This window comes from Elephantulus edwardii, unplaced genomic scaffold (assembly GCF_000299155.1).
Source record: "Elephantulus edwardii isolate Elephantulus edwardi_28Jun2011 unplaced genomic scaffold, EleEdw1.0 scaffold00002, whole genome shotgun sequence".
Lineage (NCBI taxonomy): Eukaryota > Metazoa > Chordata > Mammalia > Macroscelidea > Macroscelididae > Elephantulus > Elephantulus edwardii.
This window is the reverse complement of record NW_006399752.1, coordinates 42044978-42070791: the sequence shown is the minus strand read 5'-3', so window position 1 is coordinate 42070791 and position 25814 is coordinate 42044978. Positions and strand designations below refer to the sequence as shown.

General features: G+C 54.5%; 2 protein-coding genes across 2 annotated transcripts in view; one reads left to right on the top strand and one right to left on the bottom strand.

Annotated features, from left to right (window-relative positions):
• The first annotated feature begins 2171 nt into the window (after positions 1-2171).
• CHGA (chromogranin A (parathyroid secretory protein 1)) lies at positions 2172-16386 on the top strand. Its single transcript, XM_006879107.1, has 8 exons — positions 2172-2217; positions 3046-3092; positions 6434-6527; positions 7449-7517; positions 9904-10002; positions 13419-13865; positions 14729-15201; positions 16303-16386. The coding sequence occupies exons 1-8, from the start codon at positions 2172-2174 to the stop codon at positions 16384-16386; spliced, it is 1359 nt and encodes a 452-aa protein (XP_006879169.1).
• A 5664-nt stretch (positions 16387-22050) lies between these two features.
• The window catches only part of ITPK1 (inositol-tetrakisphosphate 1-kinase), a 168321-nt gene continuing 164557 nt past the window's right edge, over positions 22051-25814 (bottom strand). Inside the window, exon 10 of the mRNA XM_006879106.1 lies at positions 22051-22394. Within this exon, the coding sequence (XP_006879168.1) occupies positions 22051-22394 (344 nt within the window). The remainder of the gene's footprint in view (positions 22395-25814) is intronic.

Sequence of the window (25814 nt, the reverse complement as noted above, 5' to 3'; positions counted from 1 at the left end):
ACATAACCCCATCCCTGCCCCAAAATACCTGTGCCCACTCCCTGCACTATTTTTGTCTGCTGCACTTGTCACCACATGACATACTAGACTTTCACGTGTTTAATTTATTGTCTTCACTCTCTGGAGTTATTAACTCCATGAAAGTCAGGTCTTTGTCTGTTGAGTCCTCAGCACCTAAAACGGCTACATGCTCTTCTAAGTGTTTTGGCACTTAGTAGGTGCTTTAAGCTATTCTAAGCATATTGTACAGAGGTAACTCATACTTGCTGTGAAGCTGAACACTGTGACACTGATTTGTCAAATGTGATAATGGTTACCCATGGTGGACAGTGTTTGGTGAAGCTCCCTGATTAAAACAAGCTTGGGAGCAGGAGTGGCATCCACTGCCATAAATAGTTTGCCTCCGGAAACCCTATGAACCTGGAGAAAGGATAAAAGTCACACAAGTGTTGAGGACTTTTTTCATGGGGTCGCTGTGAGTCGTCTATGACTCGGCGGCACTTAACAACAACAATAAGCATATTGTAAATTCTTAACAAATAATTATTGGCTGAATGTCTGCATGGAGCCATTTCTGAGCCCCTGCCTGATTCTTACTTGGGACAGAAGTGGGCAAAGGCACGGAGTTGCTGTTGTTGGCGTACCATGGAGTCAATTCCAATACATAACAACCCCTGGAGAAAGCAGAATGGACCCTGTGGGGTTTTCTAGGCTGTAGTCTTGATGAAAGTTAACTGGTGGTCAATGAAGATTTCTCTGAGCCCCAAGTGGAGCATCTGCGAGCACTGGAGACTGGACAAGAAGCCTCAGCTAAACATGAATGCATTCCAAGTATCTGCCGAGTGTGTCTCATGCTGGCTGTTATGTGCCGTCAAGCTGCCTGTGACTCATAGTGACCCTATGTACAACATCATCTCTGAAGGCTGCCCTGTCCTGAACTAGTTTCACTGACTCCAGCACACCTAATCCCATTGCCCCAGTTACTATGTCAATCCACCTCATCTGGGATCAACTGCACTGTCCCTCCACCATTCCAAGCATGATGTCCTTCTCCAAGGACTAGTCCCTCCCAGCCACGTGCCCAAAGTATGTGAGATGGAGCTTCAAAATCCTTGCTTCCAAGGAGAAACTTGGTCTCTCCTACTCTCTCCAAGACAGAACTATTTGTTCTCCTGGTGGTCTATAATATGTGCAGTACTCTTCTCCAGCACCACAATTCAAAAGCATCATTTTTTCCCCTGTCATCCTTAGTCATTGTTCAGTTCTCTGGTGCATAGCATGCAATAGCAAAGACCATGGCCAGGGTCAGGTGCACCTTAGTCTCTACACTGACATCATTGCTCCTCAGAACTCAGAATTTAGCTCTGGTGGGTTAGAGGTAAGGAGTTGTCCTGCTAACCTAAATGCTCTTTGTTCTAATCCACCAGATGCTCTGAAGGAGAAAGATGTACCTTCTCATCAAACATTATTCAAATAAATATAGCAATGCACTGACAATTACAAATTGTGAAGGCACAAAGTTGGGTTGCTGGAGAGGGAAGACTCCCTTAGTCAGGGGGCTCAGCACGTGTCTCTTAGTAGGGGACATCTGAGGCCGTGATAAATGATAAGTGAGTGGTAAGGACTTTGAGACTGTGAGATCAGGGGGAGCGGGACCCCACAGGGCACAGGAGAGAGCGGGGAGCATGGCGCCGGCACTCGGGTTGACAGAGTCCAGCCCTCAGAGCACACTAGAGAAACGCGAGGTCCCGCAAGGGACAATGACTTGCCCACCGACACTCAGCGAATCGTTGAATCCGCCCCGCGCCGCCCCTCCGGGGAGCCAGGCTGGCCCCAGATGCTATGAGCTGGTACATCCAGGAGCAGCGAGGGTTAAAGCTGGCTGTGGAGAGGGCCAGTACGGACCCCCAGGGGGTGGGGAAACAGGGGCAGGGGGCGGCCCCGCTGACGTCATTTCCGGGGTCGAGGGTATATATGCTGGGCGCGCGGGTGCTGGTGCTGCAGTGCCCAACCTGGCGCAGAGGGACAGCTGGACGAGCAGACTGACGGACGCACGCAAGAGCGCTGAGCCCTAGACCCAGCGCCAGCGCGGCCACAACCCACCTACAGTGCGGCTGCAACTCGCGGGATCCGGCCCCAGACCTCCAGTTGCTCTGCGCCCAAGGCTCGCCATGCGCTCCGCCACTGTCTTGGCGCTGCTGCTGTGCGCCGGGCAAGGTGAGCGAGCGCGGGGGGACTCAACGGGGGGGACTCCGGAGCGCCCCTGCCTGCCCTGGTCGGTCTGAGAGGTCCAGGCACCGCTCAGCGCCGTGCGCCCTCCGTGCACATATGGGCGCACCGAGTTTTCAGCACCGCGGACAGCGCCTTCCGTCTCCTGCCTGGCCAAGCTATGTGGCCTCGGGCTGCGACCGCACAACCGGCTGCGACCGCACAACCGCAGACCTGACTCCCTGGGGTTGACCCCGACCCCGGGGGCCATGGTCTTCTCGTGCCCCACCCCTGATCTGGTTCAGCATCTAGGTTGCAGTTAGGCCAGCTCCAGTTCCGTGGCCATGGCTGGCCAAGGTCAATGGGGGGAGTTGGAAGAGCTGCTGCTCTCACAGCTTCCCTTCCCTCCCTCTCCCCAGCCTCCCTCTTGCTCTCCCAGTTTCTGCACTTCTACCTTTCTGTCTCATCTGTAGAAATCTTTTCTTCCTTCGTCTCTTTCCCTCATCTCCCCTCTTCCCTCACGTCTGGGGTCCCTCCCCGTCTCCCCACACCCTCTCCTCCTTCCAGCTTTGCTTTGCCCCCCAGCTCCCACATTGCCTCCTCAGCAGGAGACTTCCCTAAGAGGAGCGGTAGGTCTGCTCAGCACAGCCTCTGTGGACCAACCCCCTGGGGACAGGAGTAAGGGGACAGAAACAAAATCCACACAGCCCCTGATTTGGGAAGAGGCAACTTTGAGAGGGAACATTGAATGTATGGACTCCTAGTGACCTGGTTGGGAAGGATTGGGATCCCTACAGAGCCAAAGAGTGACCCCCAACTCTTTCTTCTCCTTCCCAGCTGTTGCCCTCCCGGTGAACAGCCCGATGAGTAAAGGGGATACTGAGGTAAGATGGGTTCTGGGGATACCTTGGGATGGGAGCCCCAGTAGGCACCACATAGCTAGTTCTTCGGCAGCTGCAGGAGTGAATCTGGCACAAAGCCAGCAGCCAGCACTGCGGCTGCGAGCCTGGGGACAGCTTGCAAAAGAAGACATCAAAGATTGCTCCATTTCCCTGCCCTCCTGCTGTGATGAGGATTTCCCTGGCTTCCTCTGAAGCTGGGTGTGCAGCCCAATGGAGTTTGGGTTTTGCATAGTGGGCTGAAATGCTACATCCATTGTCTCCTACACTTGGAATTTGCAAAGACCACCCTCAGGCGGAGGGAGTGGCTTGCTTTTCAGAGAGTGCACAGCACAGACGTGGGAGAAATACTTGGCCTTGGCCCCTTTGCTCTTCTTTTCTCAAGGCTGTGCTGCCAACAACACCCGCTCATTCCACAGGTGCTCAGGTCTTGGCTTCCCCCAAGGGCCACAGTGAAAACATTTTTATCATGCTCTGGTACCCTAAGGAGGCAGCCTGATGGCTGAGGTCAATGGGGCAAGGGCATTATGAGGCACTGGCTGGGCATACTCTGGCCAGCAGGAGACACACTGGGCAGATACTTGGAACACGTTCATGTTTAGCTGAGGCTTCTTGTCCAATCTCTTGTGATCACAGATGCTCCACTTGAAGCTCAGGGAAATCTTCATTCCCCACCCTTTCAGAAGTGGCTTTTGTCCATTCCATAGAGACCACAGTTAAAACCCAAGGTATCAAAGAGATCCCAACTTCAATGCATTCAGTGAGAGCTTCCACTTTGCTAGTCTACAATTAGTACTGAATTTAAGTCACTACCACTCATTGAACACAACAGCATATAGAGAGATCATCTGGCCCAAGCCAAAGGTGGGTGACTTTAATCCACGGCCCTCAGGCCTGTTTTTAATTGTTTTTGGTCAAACATTCTTCTAGGTCATATAGCCCTGGTCTGTCCACTTCCTGTACAGAGGTAACTCATGGTTGCTGTGGAGCTGAACACTGTGACACTGATGTGTCAGATGTGATAATGGCTACTCATAGTGGACAGCATTTGGTGGAGCTCCCCAATTAAAACAAGCTTGGAAGCAGGAGTGGCATCCACTTCCAAAATAGCTTGCCTCCCAAAACCCTATGAACCTGGAGATAGGATAGGAGTTATATGTCCAGGTCTTTCATTCATAGGGTTGCTATGAGTCTACAACAACAACAAAAACTCATTCTGCTCTGCAGCCTTGGGGACAATTCCTTAGATTCTCCATGCTTCCACTTTTTTCTAACTGTAGTATTTTGCCTGAGTAGAATTTTTAGTAGGAAGTGAAGTGTCCAGCACATAGTAAAACTTAAGCCCAGACTACTGCCATCATTAGGTTCTGGCTCATAGCAACCCTAGAGGGCAAGATAGACCTGCTCTCAAAGGGTTTATTGTAGTGGTTATGTGCCTTCAAGTCAGAACTGATTCATAGCTGACCCTCCAGCAGGTTTTCAGAGGCAGTAAATCACATGGGAGGTGATTTCCCATCCTTCTCCCATGGAGAAGCTGGTGGATTTGAACGGTGGGCCTTTGGGATTACAACACAGCTTCTTATCACTGCTTCTTCTTTCTCCTACAGAGTGACTGGTGAATTAGAACCACTGATCTTTTGGGGAGCAATACAATACTTAATCCAGGGCTCCTTAGGATAGGACTAAGACTAGGTCTTCAATAAATGGACACCGTTATGCCTAGAGGTTCTCTTTTTTGATCTTCCCACCCACCTTGGGATCCACACATAGTTCTCTTTTCCTGAGTCTGTCTATAAGAACTGGTGGTCACCTGGTGTTTCCAGGGCAAGGTCTGGGACTAAAGGGAGCCACAGGGTCCAGGCAGCAGGACTGATTGTCTGCTTCCTGGAGAGGTCACTGGATCAAGTCCAGCATCTGGGGTCAGAGGCACAGAGTGGCTGATGAAGTCTTGAGTGTTCCATCTGAGGATGTGACTACAGATACCACAAAGGCTGTTTGCCAGTTTGTCATCTTAGATCCTCGAGCTGGTTACCTTGGCACCCCATGGACACAGCCTACCACCCCCTCACTCCCCGCCAGACGTGCCTGATGCCTGTCTGACACCTCCTGCTGCTCTGCTGGGTCGAGGCAGCTGAAGCAGGTCTGGAGTTGTGATTCCTCCCCAGGTGTGTGCGATGCTTTATGCTTCACAGACACTGACCCATCTCGGCCACAGTTCTCTGGAAGGGCAGTCAGGCAGGGTTCTTAATGTCCATTCTACAGATGAGGAAACTGAGGTTCGGACACTTAAACCACTTGCTCGAGATGATACAAGTAGGATACCACACTAAAGTTGGCACCATCATCTGAGTAGACCTATTTACCTGGTACCTAATTGTCCCTAGCACCTTGCTGGGCAGTACACAAGACTTTGGGAGGTGTGACTGCTGTCTACCTGGGACAGCATCCAGATGGAGGTGCTGTGTGCTCCATAATCAGCCAGGGGCCACATTTCACAGTCAAGAGCTAGACTATGAGGCTTACACTGACAGCAAGTAGGTACTGGGACAGTCCAGAAGGGCTTCCTGGAGTAGGTGATGGTTAAGCATATGCACAACTGCAGTGGTTTTTCAAGACCCTGTGGCTCCCTGTCGTCCCAGATCCTGCCCTGGAAACACCAGGTGACCACCAGTTCTTGTAGGCAGACTTGGGAAGAGAGAACTATGTGTGGATCCCAAGGTGGGTGGGAGATCAAGAAAGGGAAACTCTAGACATAACAGTGTCCATTTATTGAAGACCTACTCTTAGTTTTAGCCTAAGGAGCCCTGAATTAAGTATTTTATTGCTCCCCAAAAGGTCAGTGGTTCTAATCCACTCTGTAGGAGAAAGAAGAAGCAGTGATAAGAAGCTGTGTTGTAATCCCAAAGGCCCACCGTTCAAATCCACCAGCTTCTCCATGGGAGAAGGATGGGAAATCACCTCCCATGTGATTTACTGCCTCTGAAAACCTGCTGGAGGGTCAGCTATGAGTTGGTTCTGAATTGAAGGTTTTCTGATCCCTACAGATTAGGGAAGCCTTGCTTGAATGTGAGAAGATACAGGCCCTCACCCTCCATCCCTGACCTCCACCATGAGAGTCTGAATGGGAGGCACTGGCTGACTTGCTACTGGGGTGCCGGCACATGATGTTACTGTTAATCTTGCCTGGCCAAGGAAGCAGAGCTGTGCCTCTGAGTCAACCATCTATGGACTCCAGAACTTGTGTTCTTATAAATCGGCACCAAGGCCTTTGGATGCTGAGCTCAGTACTCACACCAATTTCAGCCCACCTTCTGCTCTCTTCCTAGGTGATGAGGTGTATTGTTGAGGTCATCTCTGACACGCTCTCCAAGCCCAGCCCCATGCCTGTCAGCCAAGAGTGTTTTGAGACCCTGCGAGGAGGTAAGTGTCATGTTTGCGGATGAGGGATGCTGCCTTCTGGGAAGCTAGAAGAGGGCTTTGGATAGAATGTAACAGTCACTGACCCAGCATCAGGCTTCGGCCAGGCACCGTCCCAAGGCCTGAAGAGACCCACAAAGGGGACAGAACAATGAACACAGGTAACTAGAATTTTAGGCAGAATGAAACCAGGGCAGCAATGCCAAGCCCACCAGAGTGGGAGCTCCCTGCAGACAAGATTATGTGTACTATGTGCAGGAGGGGAAGGCCCTCTGGGAGGTGGATTGATTCAGTGACTGGGGCAATTGGGATGAGTGTGTTGGAAACTGAGATTGGCACAGGACAGAGCAGAGTTTAGGGCTGTTGTACATAGGGTCTCTATGAGTCACAAGAGACTCGATGGCACACAACAACAACAACAACAACAACAACAACAACAACATGTCCCCAATGCCTAGGACAGACAGCCTCTGGCACCTGGTGGCCACCATAAGGATGCATGATAAATAACATAATATTGTGGGGATAGAACGTTTTCCCAACCAAGTCACTGCAGAGATAGTACCAATGGCATTAGGACTGGGCTTTAAAAGGATAATTGGCTATCTGGAGGAAAGGATGTCCCAGATGGTGGGGACAGGGTGAGAAAAGTGTGGGCAGAGGGGACACGCGTTGTGTTTAGAAACACCACCTAATCCTCAGGGCCTGTCACCCTCTGGCTGAAGCCTGGGTGCTGAGACAGCGGGAAACTGACACCTTAGAGAGAAGGGGGGCTTCCAAGTGTTATCCAGAGAGCGATCTGGCTGCTGCCACCAGGTTTTGCATTTCCAGCATAAATTCTTTGTGCTCAGCCGAAAGTATTGATGGTAATCTCTCTTGGGGCTGTGCCCGGGACGTCACCCGTCATGCCTGTCTTCACTGCAGATGCCCGGATCCTCTCCATCCTGCGACACCAAAACTTGCTGAAGGAGCTCCAAGACCTTGCTCTCCAAGGTATTTTCCAGCTGTGTGCCTCGTTCTGGGCAAATTCCAGTCGCTAGGGTGGTGGCTTGAGCGAAGCTGTGTGTCTCTCTGGCACCCAGCCACTTCCTTTCTGTTGCAGAACTGAAAGGTGGCGGGGCGGGCTTTGTCCCACCTGATTTGATCTCTTACTGACAGTCATAGAGGCTAAGATGCAGAGAGATGGCTTGTCCAGGGTCACACAGTGAGTTCAGTTCCTGCCAAGACTAGATGCAACTATCCCAATACCCCAAAGACACTGCCGTGCCAGCTGTGTCCCTGGGGCACGTTCAAGAGCAGATTGAAAAAAAAAAAAGATTTCTTGCTCTCTCTGAGCTGACAAGGAAATTGATGTCCAGGAGCAAGAAGGGGGCCAGTTTCCTCATGAGCTTCAGCTGCTCAAAGGGGATTTCAGGGAAGCACGGTCTTGGTTGCCCAAATCCAGGCCAGGCCTACAGTGTGCTCCAGGGTGATGTTTGCTTACCCGCAAAAATAACGACTAATGCTACATCAAGGAAGTGACTGTGTGCGGTAGTGAGCACCCCGTCACTGAGACTATTCCAGCAAAACCTTGACAAGATTCTGTGATGAAGGGATAGGCTGGTATCCTAGAGGACAGCGATCCACTTAGCCAGGCCTAGACTCCTTCCTGGGCAATGTAAGTCAAGAGTCCTGCCCTGGAAGCTGGGAAGCCTGAGTTCTAATCCTGCACGGACCACTAGCTGCCTGCTGAGGAATGTGCCATTTATCTATGCACAAGGCTGGGCTTCTCCCTGAGAAGGGGCCCGCAAGCATGAACCGTCATCTTCTCCCCAACTCATCAGAGGTGGGCTGTGTCTGAGTGGGTAGAGATGTGAGAGCTGCTCCAGGCTGGGGCCCCCCAATGCTGAGGCCTCTGGGGCAGTCAATGCCATGTGTGAGGGGACAGAGAGACTTGGGGCAAGGTGAGTTCCAGTCACCGCAGTAATGGGGACACCCCAGGGCCTTTCCCAAGCTAACACGCAGTCCTTTCTCTCACACCAGTCAGCGTTCAAGGTCAGCGTCCACCTCCCACGCTTCCTGGGAGGATGGATGGGTGGACACCAGCACGTCTTTGGTGCTGGGTGGAGCTGTGGCTATGGTAACCCATGCCATTGACTTCCCATCGTTGACCCTGGTGTTGCTGTTTTCGCCAAGCATTAAATGTTTTATTACAGGCTAGTCATTTTAATTTAAATTGCTAACTTATTATATTTATATAAAGAAATACTATATCAACAGAGGTTATTACAGGAGATTACTCCTGGACTGGCCACATGTGTATTCAACATGAACAATTCATGATATAAGCCAGCTACCAATCTGTCCACGCTGACTCCTGGCGACCCCATGTGCCAGAGGAGACGGTGCTCCACAGAGCTTTCAAAGGCATTAAAAAAACTGTATTTAAAGTAAACCAGCAGGTCTGTCTTCTGTGGTACTGCTGGGTGAATCCAATTCTCCAGGCTTTTAGGGAAAAGCCAAGTATGAGAACCATCTGCATCCCTGGTAACAACTCTATATGACATTATAAGATTGCTTTCTGTTAGAAGATGTCTGTTTATTCACGATCTGCTTGTCCATCTATCCATCCTCTGTCCTGTCTCCTGGGTTTCCACAATATCTTCTCAGATTTCTAAGCCTTAGCAGCAAAACAGCATTGCACCAGAGGAACAGCCCCATCTGAGAGAGTGCATGCCATCCAAGGTCACCCTTCCAGGCCTGCCTGAGTCCAGCGCCAGCCATATTCCTTGGCAGCTGGTCATTGGGTCAGCTTTCTTTGGCTGCCCTGGAAGTTCCCATAATGGGGGAAAGCCGTCTGCACCTGCAGAGCTGGCTTGGTCAAGGGGCCATTCGGAGGCACTACGGGGTGGGCACAGTGGTGGAGAGTGTAGTAGCCTTGGGCAGGTCTCTGGTTCCAATGCCAGTGTAGTGTTCATCGTCCCCTGGGGCCTGGATTCATGGGGTCTGGGGGGCAGGGGACAAGCAGTCACCATGACCTTAAGCTGCAGAGTTCATGTTCCCCCGAGCTACCAGTTAAGGAGCTAAGGTGCCCCCTGCTCCGGCCCCTGAGACCCTAGGCTTCATTTGAGCCTTTGTCGCTATGTGGGGCATCAGGGCGTGCTCTGATTCCCCAGGTGAGAAAGTGACCCTGGAGAGTGGCATGACCACCTGAAGGGAGCAGGCAGAGGCCTCCAATGCTCCACCCCTCTCCCAGCTCTGGCCCTGCAGTCTCTCCTCAGGCAGGCCTAGACCATGATGTGCCCAGTTCACAGATGAAGAAACTGAAGCCTTCATTTGCTTAGACAAACATCCGAGTCTGGGCTCTGACCAGAAGGGATTCTTCCCTCTTCTCACACAGGCGCCAAGGAGAGGGCACACCAGCAGAAGAAACACAGCGACTTCGAGGATGAACTCTCTGAAGTTCTTGAGAAGCAGACTGAGAAGAACAAGCTGCAAGGTCAGTGTCAGTGGTGCAACCAGAGGCTGGGCAGGGGCAGGGTGGACAAGGGCAATGGCACCAGTTACGAGGGCTCCTTTAGACCCTGTATGGAGGATAATACCATCTTCCCTGAACAAATGAGGAAATGCAGCCCAAAAACGTTAAGCACTTGCCCAAGATTTCCCAGTTGATGAGCTGCAGAACTGGGGCTTGAGTCAGGCTGTGTCTCACGCCCGGTCTCTCATGATCCCTCATCACTCTGAGCCAGCAGCTCCAGCTCTGGGTCTGCACAGCGGCCGCAGCGGCAAAGCAGCCCTACCTCCACACCTGCCCTCCATGGATTTGAAGGGTAGGAAGTTGCACTGCCAACCCAAAGGTGGGCAGTTCAAATCTACCAGCAGCTCCTTGGAATAAAGACCAGCAACCTCATCCCATGAGATTTACCGCTTCTGAAAACGCACTGGGAGGTTTTAAAGGAGGATCAGTTATGAGTCGGTTCAGGCTAGATGGCAATGAGTTGAGTTCTGGGTGTTTTTTTGGCAATGAGTCAGAATTAACTCAGCAGTGATGTGTTTGGATCTTGGTTTTAGAATACTCGAGGCTCAGGAAAGATCCCAGAGGGGCAGGCTTGAAACACTAAATGAGCTTAGATCAGCTTCCCTGAAACCAAAGAGCTTTGCGGGGTCAAACAGATCACAGACTAGATTACATGATTCTGTTACCCTGTCCTTCTTGTCTAGAAGCAACCACACACTGCCCCCAAGGGTCCAGCCCTTTGCATTTGGAAAGGGGTGGGTAAGGTTGGTTCTAGAGCTCAGTGGTCAGCTAATGGCTGTGGCTGAGAAGGAAGACTGACCAGTGAGGTCTCAAAGGTTTGGGATACGCCTCTGAGTGCTAGACAGTGAATGAGGATGACGGAAGGAGAATTGATGCCTTTGAGCTGTGGTGTTAGAGAAGAGCACTGAATGTCCCATGGACTGCTGAAAGAATGAACAGATATGTCTTGAAAAAAGTGCAACCAGAGTGCTCCTTGGAGGCAAAGATGGTGAAGCTTTGTCTCTCGTACTTTGGACATGTTGCGAGGAGAGGTTTTTCCTTGGAGAGGGGCATGTTTGGAAAGGTGGAGGGTCAGTGAAAGAGAAAAGCCCCTCAACCAGATGGATTGATGCAGTCAATCTCCAATCGGTTGGAGAGTATTGGAGATAGTGAGGCTGGGACAGGACAGGACAGGGCTCAGATCCGTTGTTCCCTGGGTCGCTCGCTGTGTGAGTCATGCTCGACTAGACAGCACCTAACAACGACAGCTGCTCCATGAACTCCAGTGTCTCCACAGACGGCGAGGCGTCCCTGATCTCTGAGAAACCTGGGAGGCGTGGACGATTTAATGGGGAGGTAGCCACGCGTGAGCCCCGAAGGGAGCCTGGTCTTAGCATTCAGAGGCTCGGGTTCGGCCTGCAGACTGCACGAGTCTGACAGGGGATCCTTCCTGGGGGTCAGTCTGTGTGTCTGTGAGAGGGGGATGAGCGGCTTGGTGGTGCCCCAGTGGTGTTCTGTTCTTGGTGGCTCTGTTATGTGACATGCCGTCGTATCGGTCGTGACGCTGACTCCTTTACGGCAGAACGAGCACAGCCTGATCTGCTCTCTTCCCAGGACTGTGACCATGGTTGAGTCCCTGAGGAAGCCACCTTTCACTACCTCTTGTTCAGGGCCTTCCTGTCTCTCAGAGACACTCCACTTTATCAAGCAACATGCCCTCGTTTAGAGACCGGCCCCTTCCGACAACACGCCCAAAATACGCGAGATGAGGTCTCACCCTGCTTGTCTCTGAAGAGCACTCTGGCTGCACTTGTTCTGAACGAGATTTGCTCCTTCTTCTGGAAGTTCACGGTACATTCAGTACCTTTCGCCAACACCATGATCCAAAGGCATCTGCTCTGCTTTGTTCTGTTTCATTCACTGTCCAGCGTATACTGCTGTTGTGCACTGTTGAGTGGTAACTGACCCATAGCTGACCCTCCAGCAGGTTTTCAGAAGCACAGGAGGAGATCTCCCATCCTTCTCCCACAGAGCACTTGGTGGATCCAAACTATGTACCTTTGGGTTGCTAGTACAACTTACCAATAGGCCACCTGTGCTCCCTATTTAGAGGCTATTGAAAATGCAGGAGCACCTTAGTGCCCAGAGTGACATTTTTGCTCTGCAATATCTTTGTGCTTGGCAGAGCTTTGTTACGGAAATCATTGTGTGGATGGAGAGATTTTTAGACTGCTGTTTCAAGGCAACTCCAAGAAAATATGTGCCCTTTAGAAATTGTTGGGGTGGGGAAACCGTAATATATACAATTACATATTAATTAATTTTTAATATGTACAATATCAGTCAATGACTAGGGATGATAGAAAGGGAATGGATGCCTTTGAGCTGTGGTGCTGGAGAGGAGTATTGAATATACCATGGACTGCTAGAAGAACAAACAGGTTCAAGCTAGAGAGAGTGAGACCAGGCTGCTCCTTGGAGGCAAGGATTCTGAGGCTTCATCTGACATACTTTGGGCATGTTGCAAGGAGGGACATCTATACTTGAAGGGTGGAGAGACAGAAAAAGATAGGGATACCATCGATGAGATAGATTGATACAGTGACTGGGGTAATGAGGGTAAGTGTTTCGGAGACAGTAAAGTTGGCACAGGATAGAGCAGGTTTCAGGGCTATTGTACAGAGGGTCGCTATGAGTCGCAATTGACTCAATGGTGCAAAACAACAACAAACATCAGTTACATTAGTCATGTGCAAGCTTCACCTGTGTGTTAAGAAAAAACCTTCTGGTTCTAATCCACCAGATGCTCTGCTGGAGAAGGAGGGGCAATCTCCTTCTGTACCGGTCAGATCTGATTTGACAGTACACACAAAAAATAATAAGATAAAATAAAATTTAAAAAAAGAAAAAAGCTTCTAATGAAGCCCTGCACATACTAGGGAGCTGAGCCCTTCCACAGCACGCTGAAGGTGGAGCAGCCGTGTGGAGGGAGAGAGAACAGGCTGAAGTTGCAGGCATGGTGCTCACTGACCTTAAGGCCTTTACCCCAGCTTACCACACAGCTCAGCAGATGCCCTCGTAGAGCTCGCTTCCTTGGCCATTTGCAAGACCTGTTTGGAACGCATTTTGATTTGAATTACAAGGCAAAATTATAAGAAAGGAACACAATTTCATGCAGGCTCAGATGAGGGGTCAAGCCCAGGCTCAGATGAGGGTAACCCTAAGTCTAGTTTGGGGTGCTTGGAGCAGGACTGGAGAGGGTCAATGTAATTTTAACATGATGTTTAGAGTTCTGACAGGCGGCATGAGAATGCATAATGACTGAGGCCTGAAAGTGGCCTCCGGGGGAGACTCAGGTACAGCCTTGTCCCCAGGGTCTGACTCTGTTATTTCTGCAGAGGTGATGGAGGAGGCATCGTACAAGGATACTGTGGAGAAAAGGGGTGATTCTAAGGAGGCAGAGGACCATGATGAAGACATAGAAGACTCTGGGACCCAGGGATCCCCACCACCCGTGCAGGGGTCCGAGATGGAGACCCACCAGGCCCCCGGTGAAGAGGAGATTGCAAATAGTCACCACCCTGGCAGCCCTCCTGACCAGAAACACCCAGGCCCACAGGTTGAGGGGGTCGCTGAAACCCCCCCACGGGCTCTGGTGGACACAGAGGATGTAGATGCAGGGCAAGGGCTGCAGGCAAAGAAGGAGAAAGAGGAGGAGGAGGAGGAGGAGGAAGAGGATGTGGGAGAGAAGGCGGAAGCTGCAGAGAAATCTGCCTCTGAGGAAGAAGCCCCCACTGCTGCACTGAACCCCCATCTCGACTCTAAGGAGATCAGGAATAACAAAGGTATGTATGCTGGCTGGGCCCCCAAGGGTGTTGGGGTGAAGGGGCAGGTGGTGGGAGAGACCTCACAAATCATATTCCAAGTTAACTGCAGTCGGAAAGGCAGTCCTTATGTCCCTGTTGGAAAATTGAGGCTCAGAGAGGTTCAGCAATTGGCCCAAGGTCACACAGCTGACTTGTAGCAAAGCTGAGATTCTGTCCACCCTAGGTCTATGTGAGCCGTGCACCTCTCACTATCTCACATAGCCTAGATGGTGCCCAAGGGGTGAGTGGGCTCTGCAGCTGGGTGGGCGGGCCTGGGAACAGAGGGACAGCATGGCAGGTGGGATCAGGCTGGGGCAGCATCTGCTCCAACCAGGGTTTAAGAGGAACCCTGGCTCCTCGAGAGGACCTTGACCTCCCTGTCACTTCCTGCTGACCCCCACAGGTCAGGAGTTTCAAGGGAAGGAGGTAAAGGCAGAGGCAGACTCCAGCCAATGCCCCCTGAGCCATGGGGCTTTGAGTTGTTGATGTTGTTGTGTGCCTTCAAGTCGGAATTGACCCGTAGCTGACCCTCCAGGGGGTTTTCAGAGGCAGGAAATCACAGAGGACACTGCTCATCCTTCCCCCACGGAGCAGCTGGGGGATTCAAACCATGCACCTTTAGGATTGCAGCGCAGGGAACTGCTTTGAGAGGTTCTAGGAATGAGTGGTGGAGAGGGCTTGTCCGTCCTGGTGGGGCTGGATGGAGAGAAGAGGCTGAGCTAACCTTCAGTCTCCAAGGTCCTCTTCCCCATTGGTGGCCCTGGCTGAGGACCCTGGGGACGGGCAGGGACTGGAGAAGGGGGAGACCCCTCCCTCATTGTCCTGTCCTTGTCCAGCTCAAGGTCAGTCTGAAGCCCTGGCCACGGAGGAAGCCAGGAAGATGGGGTCTGAGGAGGCACAGCCCCCCGAGGGGAAGGAGGGACAGGAATATTCCCAGGAGGAGGAGGGGATGGCAGGAGCCCCTGAAAGTCCCTTTCGGGACGGGAAGGATGTGGAGCCTGAGGAAGAGGAGGGAGAGCTCTCCAAGGAGTGGGACGATGCCAAACGATGGAGCAAGATGGACCAGCTGGCCAAGGAGCTGACAGCCGAGAAGCGGCTGGCGGGAGAGGACACGGAGGACGACGACCCCGACCGCTCCATGAAGCTGCCCTTCCGGACCCGGACCTATGGCTTCAGGGGTCCCGGGCCCCAGATCCGACGGGGCTGGAGGCCGTCTTCCGAGGAGGACAGCGTTGAGGCGGGCCTGCCCCTTCCGGGACGTGGCTACCCAGAGGAGAAGAAGGACGAGGAGGGCAGTGCCAACCGCAGACCAGAGGTGGGTACAGGGTGGGGGCCGGCCGCCTGGGGCAGCTGCGACTGCCATCTGCCCTGCTTTGGAGACGTGGATGCTTTGGGAGTTCTGAACTAGAGTGATGCTCAGAGGGGGAGTTCTTGGGAGACTCCCCCAGAAGGCTGGGCTGGGGCAGAGCTCAGGAAGGCTGGCAGAGCAGAGTGGAAGCAGGGGCAGGTTAAGCAGCGCTTTAGGGACAGACGTGGGGGAGGTTTTTGGATTTTTCTGTGGAGGAGGAAGCTGGAGGTGGGGATGTGGAGAGAATCCCAGAGGCTCCCGGGATGGCTTCGTCTTGAGGGACAGGGGACCTTGCAGATGTGTGCAATGGGGTGTGTGACAAGTGGGGCCAGATGCTGGGAGTGGGGTGAGGGAGATGACAGCACAGACACCCCAGAAATTGAGGTGGTGGGCATCCCTGAGAGCTGGGGGGTTGTGGGGCTCAGCTCTCGCCCTGGGAAGGGCCTCTGGTGGCTGAGGCATGTCCTCTCCTGGCTCCAAGGCAGGTGGCACAGCCCTCTCCTGGGCTGGGCCCTGCATCAGGGTCACAATGGCACAGACAGGGCTAGGCCAGCCTAATGCTTGGGCAGACAGGGAAGCTGGACGAACATCCAGACTCCCCCTATCTGTGTGACCCTGGGCAGTCATTGCTCCTCTCTGAACTGCCCTGTGACCGTGATTAGCATACAGGAGATTTGGAGACCGAGCCTGACTGGGAGGATCATGGGCAGTTCAGAGGGCACAGGGAGGTAGCCCTACAGGGGGTAGGGTGGGCGCTGGGCTTCCTTACAGGAGGTAACCACTCAGGAGCAGGCCCAGTTCCGGGGCTTCGGAAGCCCCCAGAGAGGTGTTTATTGGGTCCTGAGAACCCACAGACTCAACCTGTCCAGGGTCACTTAACTGGACATGGGGCCTGGATGCAGCCACCCAGGGCAATGACCCTCACATGGTGTCTCTGTCCCCGTGGTCATTGTTTCTATGGGATGGACGCATCCTCTGAGACTCAGAGAGGCAGAGCTACCTGCCCGAGGCCACACGGCTCACCATGAGCTCGGGCCAGCCCTCAGTGACCCCCGTGTCCTCTTCTAGGACCAGGAGCTGGAGAGCCTATCAGTCATCGAGGCCGAGCTGGAGAAGGTGGCCCACCAGCTGCAGGCGCTGCGGCGGGGCTGAGGGCCAGCTGGCGGAGCAGGGCCTGCTGGGGCCCCACCACCATTCCCAGCACCCCGTGGTCCTGGCTCTGGGTGTGGCCAGACAGCTCGGCACTGCTTCAACTGAGGGGGTGAGCAGTGCCTGTGTCCAGCCTGGGCCACCCCTCCCTTCCTGCTCTCAGCCCCAACCCTCTGCAGGGTGGTGCCCCCATACTTTTCACACCCCACGATTCTCTGGGCACAGGCAGCTCTCTGCACACCCCTCCCACCACCAGATCCACCAGACACAACTGCAGTAAGTGCTGTCCTGTGAGGGAAGCCACGCACACCTGACTGTTGGATGCTGTGCCCTTTCTCTGGGGAAATAAACCTGCTCTGGGCTCTTTCTGACTCACTCTGGTCTCCCTCCTGATGTGGCGTATGCTGGGCTGGGCTTGGCCTAAAGGATGGAGGATGGGGGATGAGGGATGGGTAGGTTTGGTACCCCAGAACTGTGAACACATTGTATCTCTGTGCCTCAGTTTCCTCATCTATAAAATGGGGACACTGGCAGCCCTTTCACAGGTAGCAGTAGGGATTAGGCAACATGCCCAGGGCCTTGGTACCCCTTCCTCACCCCCACCTCCAGCCCCGTCAGGCCAGGTCACGCAGAGGTCGGGCGGTGCTGGGTGGGGCTGGGGCTGCGCCAGGGAAGCACTACCTGCCAAGGTCACAGCCACTGGACCAGCTTTGCTTCAGGGCTGGGAGCCGGGCAGCAGCTCCTGTCGGAATTGATCTGCCGTGACCTCTGACCTGTTTAGGATTTAGGGCATATTTAACGTTCACCGGAGCCTGGCAGGCCCTGGTCTGTTTTCTAAGGAAAAAGTGACTCATCGAGTCACAGGCCGGGGTGCTGTCCACAGACTTCCTGATGGGGTGAGAGACAGTAGGGCTGTAACTCATCCTCAGCATACACTCAGGAGAGGCACCCAGGGATGGCTGGTCAAGGAGCTGCTGCCCACGGCTGGGCGTGTGTGTCCCCAAGGACAGGGGGCAAAGGCTTCGGGCAGCAGAAGCATGGACTTATGTTACATGTTTCACACGTGTGCACTCCCTTCCCCACCTTCCCCAATGGGTAAATAACAAATGTTAACATTGACTGTAACCCACCAAGTGCTTGGGATCCAAGACTGGTCAGCACAACGAGAAGAGGGGGATCCTGGTCCCTGAAATCACTGAGGCCCAGCCACATGGGCAAACAGACGGCCTGACCCAGGGCCTGTGCATAAACTCGCAGGTTTGCACAGAAAGCTGTGATGTGTGCGCACGCACGCAGATGAGGCCTGGTGGTACAGTGCTGGTTTGCACAGAAGCTATGTACACACACACACACACACACACACACACACACACACACACACACACACACACGAGGCCTGGTTCAGTGCTGGTTTGCACAGAAGCTGTGATGTGTACACACACGCACGCATGCGCACAGATGAAGCCTGGTGGTTCAGTGCTTGAAACATGCAGCTGTAAACGGAGAGATGAACCGTTCCAACCCTCAACCTCTTCACTGGACGAAGTGAGACCCTCGGGGCGCATGTGCTCCGGCCCTCAGCGCTGCTGTGTTATGAGTGGGGTTAGGGGAGTCTAACCCGCTGCTCCCGAGCAGAGATAAAGCAAGTGATCCTCGTCACGCAGTGGGTGTCCGCCCTCTGAAGCCAGAACACGAGAGGGGATGCACTTAGGGAGTGCTCCCAGGGAGACCCAAGTGCACACCCACGCAGCATGGCCATGGCTGGGCTGGCAAGACCCTGAGGTCACTCAGCGGAGAGGGGACGGGCCCTCCAAACACTAGCGTCACAGAGGAAGAGAAACTGGCATGTCTGGAGAAGGGGCCCGTGGGCTGGGGGGGGGGGGGGGGTAGGGGGTGTGTGCTGCTGTCCAGCATGAGAGAAAACAGCCCCAAATCAATCCACTTTTCACTGACAAGTCAGAGGTTACCAGGCCCCCTCTGAAATGGGTGTGGGTGTTACCCCAGGACCACCCTGGGAATGCTGTGTAGAGGACAGAAGGCAGACACCCCCTTGACTGCATGGGACAGCCTGTCACCCAGCGATCGGTGTCCTAGAGGCAGGCAGACGTGTAGGGAACCAGGGGGGCCAGGCTGCCCCTAGCACCCTCAAGCAAGGATGAAGCCTTTCTCCACGTCCCTGGTGGAAGGCGCAGTGTCTTTACAACAGGCAGCACCAGCTAAGGGCTGGCATCTCCAGGGCACTCAGGAAGGGAAGGATGCTGCTAGGTGCCCCACTAGGTGATAAGTCAGGTTCTGGGAGAGCAGAAAAGGCAAGTTTAAAGCATAAGAACACCGGTGTTGGTGACCAATAGCTCTCTCTCTGGTTGCTCGAAGTCTGAAAGCAGAGTTGGTGACCAGGTTGGAAAGACAAAGGCCACAGAACCCCCCTTGATTCTGGAGTGGTTGACCAGCAGACAGAGCCGCTCAGCTGGCTTCCCACTGGCTGGAAAACCTTCCAGGTTTTAACCCACTCAGCAGTGTCCTGGGAGGAGAAAGGATGTCCTCTGGGGGTCTTCCCTCCTTCACAGGATAAACCGTGTGCGTGCATGTTCCACAGGTGTATATACTTACACGCTTAAAGGTTTACACAGGGAGTCGGGGTGGGGGGGCCTAGTGCTAAGAAGCTGTGCTGCAATCCCAAAGGCACATAGTTCTAATCTACCAGCTGCTCTGAGGAACAAGGATGGGTAATCTATTGCCTCTGATGACCTGCTGGATAGTCAGCTATTATCAGTTCCAACTTGACAGCACACAACAGCAATCACAGGACTAAAAGATGTACACACATCTACTTAAAACGCTCACTACAGCCCCTGGAGAACCTGGACGGGTGTGAGGCGTGCAAGTGATGCTTGATAGTGTCCCGTGCCTTTCGGTCAACAGGACACACAGAGACCCCGGGGACAGATCAGAACCCTGCCCCATCCTGTGCCATCCCCACCCTGTCTGATACGCTCGAGCGCACAGGGACAGTATCTTTCCTCAATCTATCGTGTTGTGGGCCTTCTCCTCTCTCTCTGGCCCTCCACTTCCCCCAGTGTGACAGAAAGTGGCTTTCAGTCCAGCCCAACCACCAGGTGCTGCAAACTCACACCACCTCCATGATGCTAACAATAAATGCCCCCTGGTTCTAGTGAGGACAGATACCTGTGCTCGGCTCATGCCAGGGCTTTAATGACCATGGAATCACAATCATTACTGACCCAAGCAAAGCGCTCATGCAGAAGTGACCCAACGCCCCAGGGGTCAAATCTGGACTAAGTGATCTTGGGAAACAGGAAGGCGTGAGTCAGAACAAGGTCCTGACTCTTGTTTCTGGAGTGTCCTTCAGCAAGCCCATCCACTGATACCTCCCCCAACCATGCAAAAACAAAAACAAAAAAACACCTCCAAGGGCCACTGGTCCACCAAGCAGCCCGGACAGCAACCTGATGTGCTGACCACGCCAGGCACGAGCGCACGCCGGCCTTGTCCGATGCTGACCCACTCTGGGGCCAAGCACATGCCCTCCACAACATGCCTCACTCATGCTGAACCCCTGCAGGCCCTCCCCACAGGCTCTGGAAGGTTCTAAGGACCAGCCTTTTCTTAGTGGATCTGTCTTCCCCTTTTGCAAAAACTCCAAGGCCAAAGTCAAGTGCTAACAGAGAACAAAGAGGAGATTATGCAGCCGGGTGACTTCTGAGAGCGAGGTCCTCTCTTCCTGGGGTCCACTGGGGTGTCCACACGTGCTCCCTCTCCCTGTTGAGTTCCCTGCCAGTTTTTAAGGCCCTTTAGAGATGACGGGATGGGAGGTCCAGGCTGGTGCAAGGCAGGGCTGACCTCACTGTGACCATCTGGCACCTCCAGGCCTCCCATAAAGGTCCAGGTCTCCTCAGGCCAACCCCACCCCTCGAATTCCAGCCCCCGAAAAAGCAACTATGGTGGTGTCACCACCAAGTCCCTGGAAAGCAGGTAGTCGGTCTCTGAGCCCTGGACGCTGACACACGTGACGGGAGATAAAAGAAAGATCCAGACGTCTGGGTCACTGTGCACCCACGTCAAGAGGGAACTATGTTTCCATAAGGAAAAACCGTTTACGAAACCCTCTTCAAAGACGAGTCATCTGGCGCAGGGGAGCGGGTGTGACGCAGTGCAGGAGACGGTTTGATTTCAGTAGTTTATTTTGGGGACGAAGCAGTGTATGAGGCCGGCTAATCCCGCTGGGGCTCGGGGCTCGGGCCGATGGGGGCCCACACCCAAGTGGTGTCCACATGATTAGCAGGGCATTCCTGACAGCGCCCCACCCCTGCCAGGCCTGAAGCTTCCTCCTCCTCCAGTCCCAGTTGGCAGCCTCAGGCCCCCCTTCTCCACACACACACAGGGCAGCAAGGAGGTCTTGGTTCCTACACCCCAGATCCATCACCACACTCGGGGGGCACACGCACCACACCCGCTTCGAACCCCAGGGCCCAGCTCAGTCCTGCACCCAGCCTTCCTCCCTCGGGGGCCTGTGGACTTAACTGGGCACTGGGGTTTTGCTGCCATCAGGGGCTGAGGAAGCCGGGGAGGGGGTGTTATGTGGGGGCAACAGCTCCCGCACCCCTGGGGAGCTGAATGTGGAGCTTGTAAAACTGAGAGTGAGAGCATGGGAGAGGGGCAGGGGCTGCGAGTGAGGAGGACCAGTGGGTGTGGACAGCCGGCCACTGGAGCTGCCCCCGGCTGGGCACTCGGGAGCCGTGTGGGCAGCACCCCCTGCTGGGAGAATCCAAGTCCCAGGCCTGCCTTCACCATGGCTGTGAGATCTCTGGGGCCTCCCGCTGCTGTCCAGCGTTCTCCTCTGGCCTTTTCAGGTGTGCAGCCGAACGTCATGACTCTGGGAATGATGTCCAAAGACTGTGCTCAGCACGGCAGCCCCTTTCCTGGGTTCTGGGGAGCAGGTGGCTCGGGCTCTGGGGCAGGTAGCAGGCTCACAAGGACACAGGTGAGGGGTCTCTGGCCACCTGGCTGCTGGACTCCACGGCGCTGGACTTGAGTCCTCGCCCGACCCCTCCTGGGAAGTCTTCTCCCTGCCCTTCCATGCGGGGCTCGTTCGTGGGTGGAGGAGGGCTGGGGCCCCACTGCTGACAAAGCTCTGGGGGAGGCTGTCAGGTGCTGGGGGGGGGCTTGCAGAGAAAAGAAGGGACAGCAGCCGTCCACGCCCTCTGTGCCGCCACGGTGGGCAGACGCGCGAGGTGTCCCCCGGGCATCTCAAGGCCTGGTCCCCAGCGGTCACAGACACATACTGACACAGGCATGCGCCCACACACACATGCACACACCACACTCACACAGACACACACGTGCAGACACGCACGCACACCCTTCCCCACCCCACATTCGGGCCTAGTGTTGAAAACACAAGCATGTGTAAACTCGGTTGACAGGTCTGAGCACATGACCAGGCTGCAGGCTGTCCCTTTTCCGGGAGGCTGGCCCACGCGGCGCTGCCATTGACCTCCCCCCTGCTCCCTCATTTTGATCATGACATCAGAAAATCAGGTTAAAAATTGAAAAGAGGAGAATCAGATCACGGGCTTCGTAGTAGCATCGTCACGGGTGGGGCTCCGTGGCCCGGGCCGCCCTGCAGGTCCTGGGCTCCATCCGCAGTTACTGGGAGGAGGCCTTGGTGGCCAGCGAGGCCACGCAGTGCTGCTGGAAGCTAGGCGACACGGCGGCCGTGCAGCCGAGTCTCTGGTGCTGCAGCTTGCCAGTGCTGCCCGCGTCGGCCTCCGGCGTCCAGGCCGGGTCCTGGCCCATCAGACTGCTGCAGCAGCCCGGGCTGGCGCTGCACGTCCGCTCGCCCGCGTGGCTGCCCACCTGCTCCGCCAGCAGCCGGCTGTGCCTGTGCGGGGCCGCATCGCCCGCGTCCCCTGCGTCCGTGCTCTGGGCCTGCAGGACGGTGGTGATGTGGTTCAGGAGGTCGGTGAAGAACTCGCTCACACCCTCGTAGCCTGGGGGTGGGGAGAGGACAGCAGGGGGTGGTCAGCCAGGACAGTAGGTGACATGAGAGGAGGATCAGTGCCAGAAATGGGAGCCCCTCCCTGCTGGCCAGTCCCATCTACAGACCACCCGGGAGGGAGGGGCAGACACCGCAGAGCTGGAGCTGTGGAGAGTGTCCTGAGGCCATGACCCTCTCAGGCCCCGCCTAAGTGAGTCTCCCACTCCCCCTGACCCACACAGAGATGCACCAGGCAGTGGGCGTCCACAGTCGGGAGGTGGCAGGACTCATGGTCCACTCACGTTCTCAACAATAAATGCTGTCTCAACCCCATGGGACTCAGTCAGGTTCCTGGCCGAGCCTCAGTTTCTCCACAAATGAACCAAGACCTCCCACTTGAGGTGGCGGCTCTGGTGCGAACCCCAGGCAGGGCTGGGACCCAGGTGGTGCCTGCTAAACTGGACCTTGGTTTCCTTCTCACCCCAAGATACTCGCAGGTCCCTGACCCACCCAGGCAGGTCAAGGTCACAGGCCACCACCAATCCGCCTGCTGCCCTGAGGATACTAGGGGAGCCTGGGGCTGGGGCGGTGCTTCCCACGCATATGCGGGTGTCAGCACATGGGTCTTGGCAGCTGAGCTGGTCTGGCATCTGGGGCAGAGATCCTGCTGACTCAGTGAATGGCTGGCAGGTCGCCTGGAAGTGGGCGGTGGAGTCTCCCTGGCCTGCACAGCTCAGGGGGTGCCCCTGCCGGCCACAGTGCACTGCACGCCCTCTGGATGAGACCCAGGGGTGACCACGTGCCACACCTGTGACCGTCACCCATCATAGCTGCGCCCTTTTTACAGAAAAGCCTCCTGGAAGAACATGGCCCAGCCAGCGAGATCCGCCGTCTGCTCCCACACTCGTTCCTCTGCAGACAAACGCTGTGCCCCCCTGAGTCCCGTGGAGAGGCCACGAGGGGCCATAGCAGCAGAAACAGAGACTCACACGGGCATACACAGTGACTCCCCGCGCCAGCACCCTGCAAACATCGCATCACTTGGTCCTCACAGCCACCTCTGTGCCCTGCTCTCACTTCACAGATGAGCAAATGCATCCTCGGAGCATGCAGCATCCTGTCTCAGAGGAGATGCGTCATTCACACACACGTGTGAGCTCGGGCAGTGCAGATGTGACCATGTCCATGGCGATGATACTGCTTGCCTCACCCCTCACCCCTGCGGGTGGCCCTGAGTCTCAGAGAGGCCAGGGCGCAAAGCTCAGATGTGGAGGAGCTGAGACTTTAAGCGCCCTCTCTGGTCCTGTCTGGGTCTTGAAATACTCTGTAGTGCAGAGGCCCACACCCTGGGTAGGGGAGTTCATTTCAGCCCTTGGTTCTCCCTCAGGCGCCAGGGTCTAGATAATTGGTGGGGTCTGGGCCTGAGAGCCCCCCAAGCTGGGCACAAAAGCACAGCTGCTGTTTCCGGGGCACAAGCTTCCAGCAGAGAAGCAGATGTGAGGCCAGCAGACGAGCCACGTGCTCCAGAGCGATAGCTGTTCCCTCAGCAACGCCGTCCCCTGACAGGCCCCAGAGTCCCAGGATGGAGTGTGCGCTCCCAGGGCGGGTAGAGTCGGGAGCAGAATAGAGGAGGAAACAGGCCGAGCCCCACGCCCGCTCTCAGCTGCCCAGCTACCTTGTCTCCCAACCTGGGGGGGGCGGGGAGGGGAAGAACGCTGATGTTCCCATTGTACAGAAGTGAACCCTGATGTGACACCAAGTGGTAAAGGCAGAACCACACAAATGAGACAGGAAGACCCTCGAGATAGCAGGCCAGTGGAGCCAATGGTCCAGGCTTCACTCCCGGGGCCACACTCAGAAGCTCAGGTGGACACTCAGGGGCTACAAACGTGGCGTCTTCACACATCAAAAGGGCCCAATTGGGGGAGGGCGGGGTGGGCGGGGAGAAGGGTGCAACAATGAATGAATAGAATTCCAAAATCTCTGTAGATGTTCACTGAAATGAAAAATAAATAAATAAACAAATTTAAAAAAAAAAAAAAGAAAGAAAAAAAGGGGGGGCCCAATTGTTGGAAAAGCCACGTGATCACTCAGAACTGATGAAAAGAACAAAACCTGACATCTGCCCTGGCCACTGGCAGAGATACCACCTCAGCCACAGACAGGCACAGGTGTCCTGAGTCGGGGAGTGTCACTGATTCAGGGGGACCCTCTGGGGACCCCGAGGTGGGTGGGAGCAGGCTGCCTGAGCTCTGGGGCTGCTGGGATGGGGCCGTTCTGAGCCTGGGTCTGCCACTCGCTGACGTGTTTTCTGGCTGAGGCCTGGGCCCCTGGGGGGCAGGGGGGGGGGTGCTACCACAGCCCCGAGCCATGTTTATGTTCATTCTGCCTGAGTCAGACTTTTTGGAGCTGCAGAGAGCAGATCCCAGGTGTCCTTGAGGACCCGGAGAGAAGATGAGGGAGAAGAAAAGCCTGGGCATCTGGTTTCACAGAGAACAAAGGTGTGTTGCACAAGACTGAGTCTGTAAGCTGATGTGCACGTGTGGGGTGTCAGCTCACGAGCTGGGTAAATGTGGGTGAGAAGAGGTGCATGGGATGTATGTCTGTGTGTGTGTGTGTACAGTGTCTAACTGTACCTACATCTTTGTGTGTGACTACAAATGTAATCCATAATCAATACACTAGGTACCAGCAGTCACGAGATCAGAAAACATACTGGACTGGGGAAGTCTGCCGTCAGGGACCTCTCCATATGACTGAGGAGCAATGATATCAGTTTGAGGACTAGGGTGCAACTGAGAGCTGGACAATGAATAAGGATGACGGAAGAAGAACTGATGCCTTTGAGCTGTGGTGTTGGAGACGAGCACTGAAGATCCCATGGACACCAAGAGAACAAAACAGGTATGTCTCAGAGAAGACGCAGCCAGAGCGCTCCCTGGAGGCAAAGATGACAAAATTTTGTCTTGCATATTTTGAGCATGTTGCTGGGAGGCGCTATTCCTTGGAGAGGGACATGATGCTTGGGAAGGAGAAGGGGCAGTGAAGGAGAAGAAGACTCTCAGTCAGGTGGACTGACACAGTCACTGCAGAGTGTGTCGGAGATTGTGAGGATGGCCCTGGACGGGGTCCCTGTGAGTTATACTCGACTCGACAGCACTTACACACCACCAAATGAGGCCCATGTACACTCCCTGTATGTGTGTGTGTACTCTGATGGTGTGTGTATCTGTGGGTACAAATGTGTGTGTGATGTGTACACACTCACTCTATACGTCTACCTGTGTGTGTACACCCTCCCTTTATGTGTGGAGTTTGTGTGTACACATCCCCTATCTGGCTCCTGAGTGTATTAGCAATTGTAATCTCTGTCTGTCTGTCTGTCTCTCTCTCTCACACACACACACACACACACACACACACACACACACAC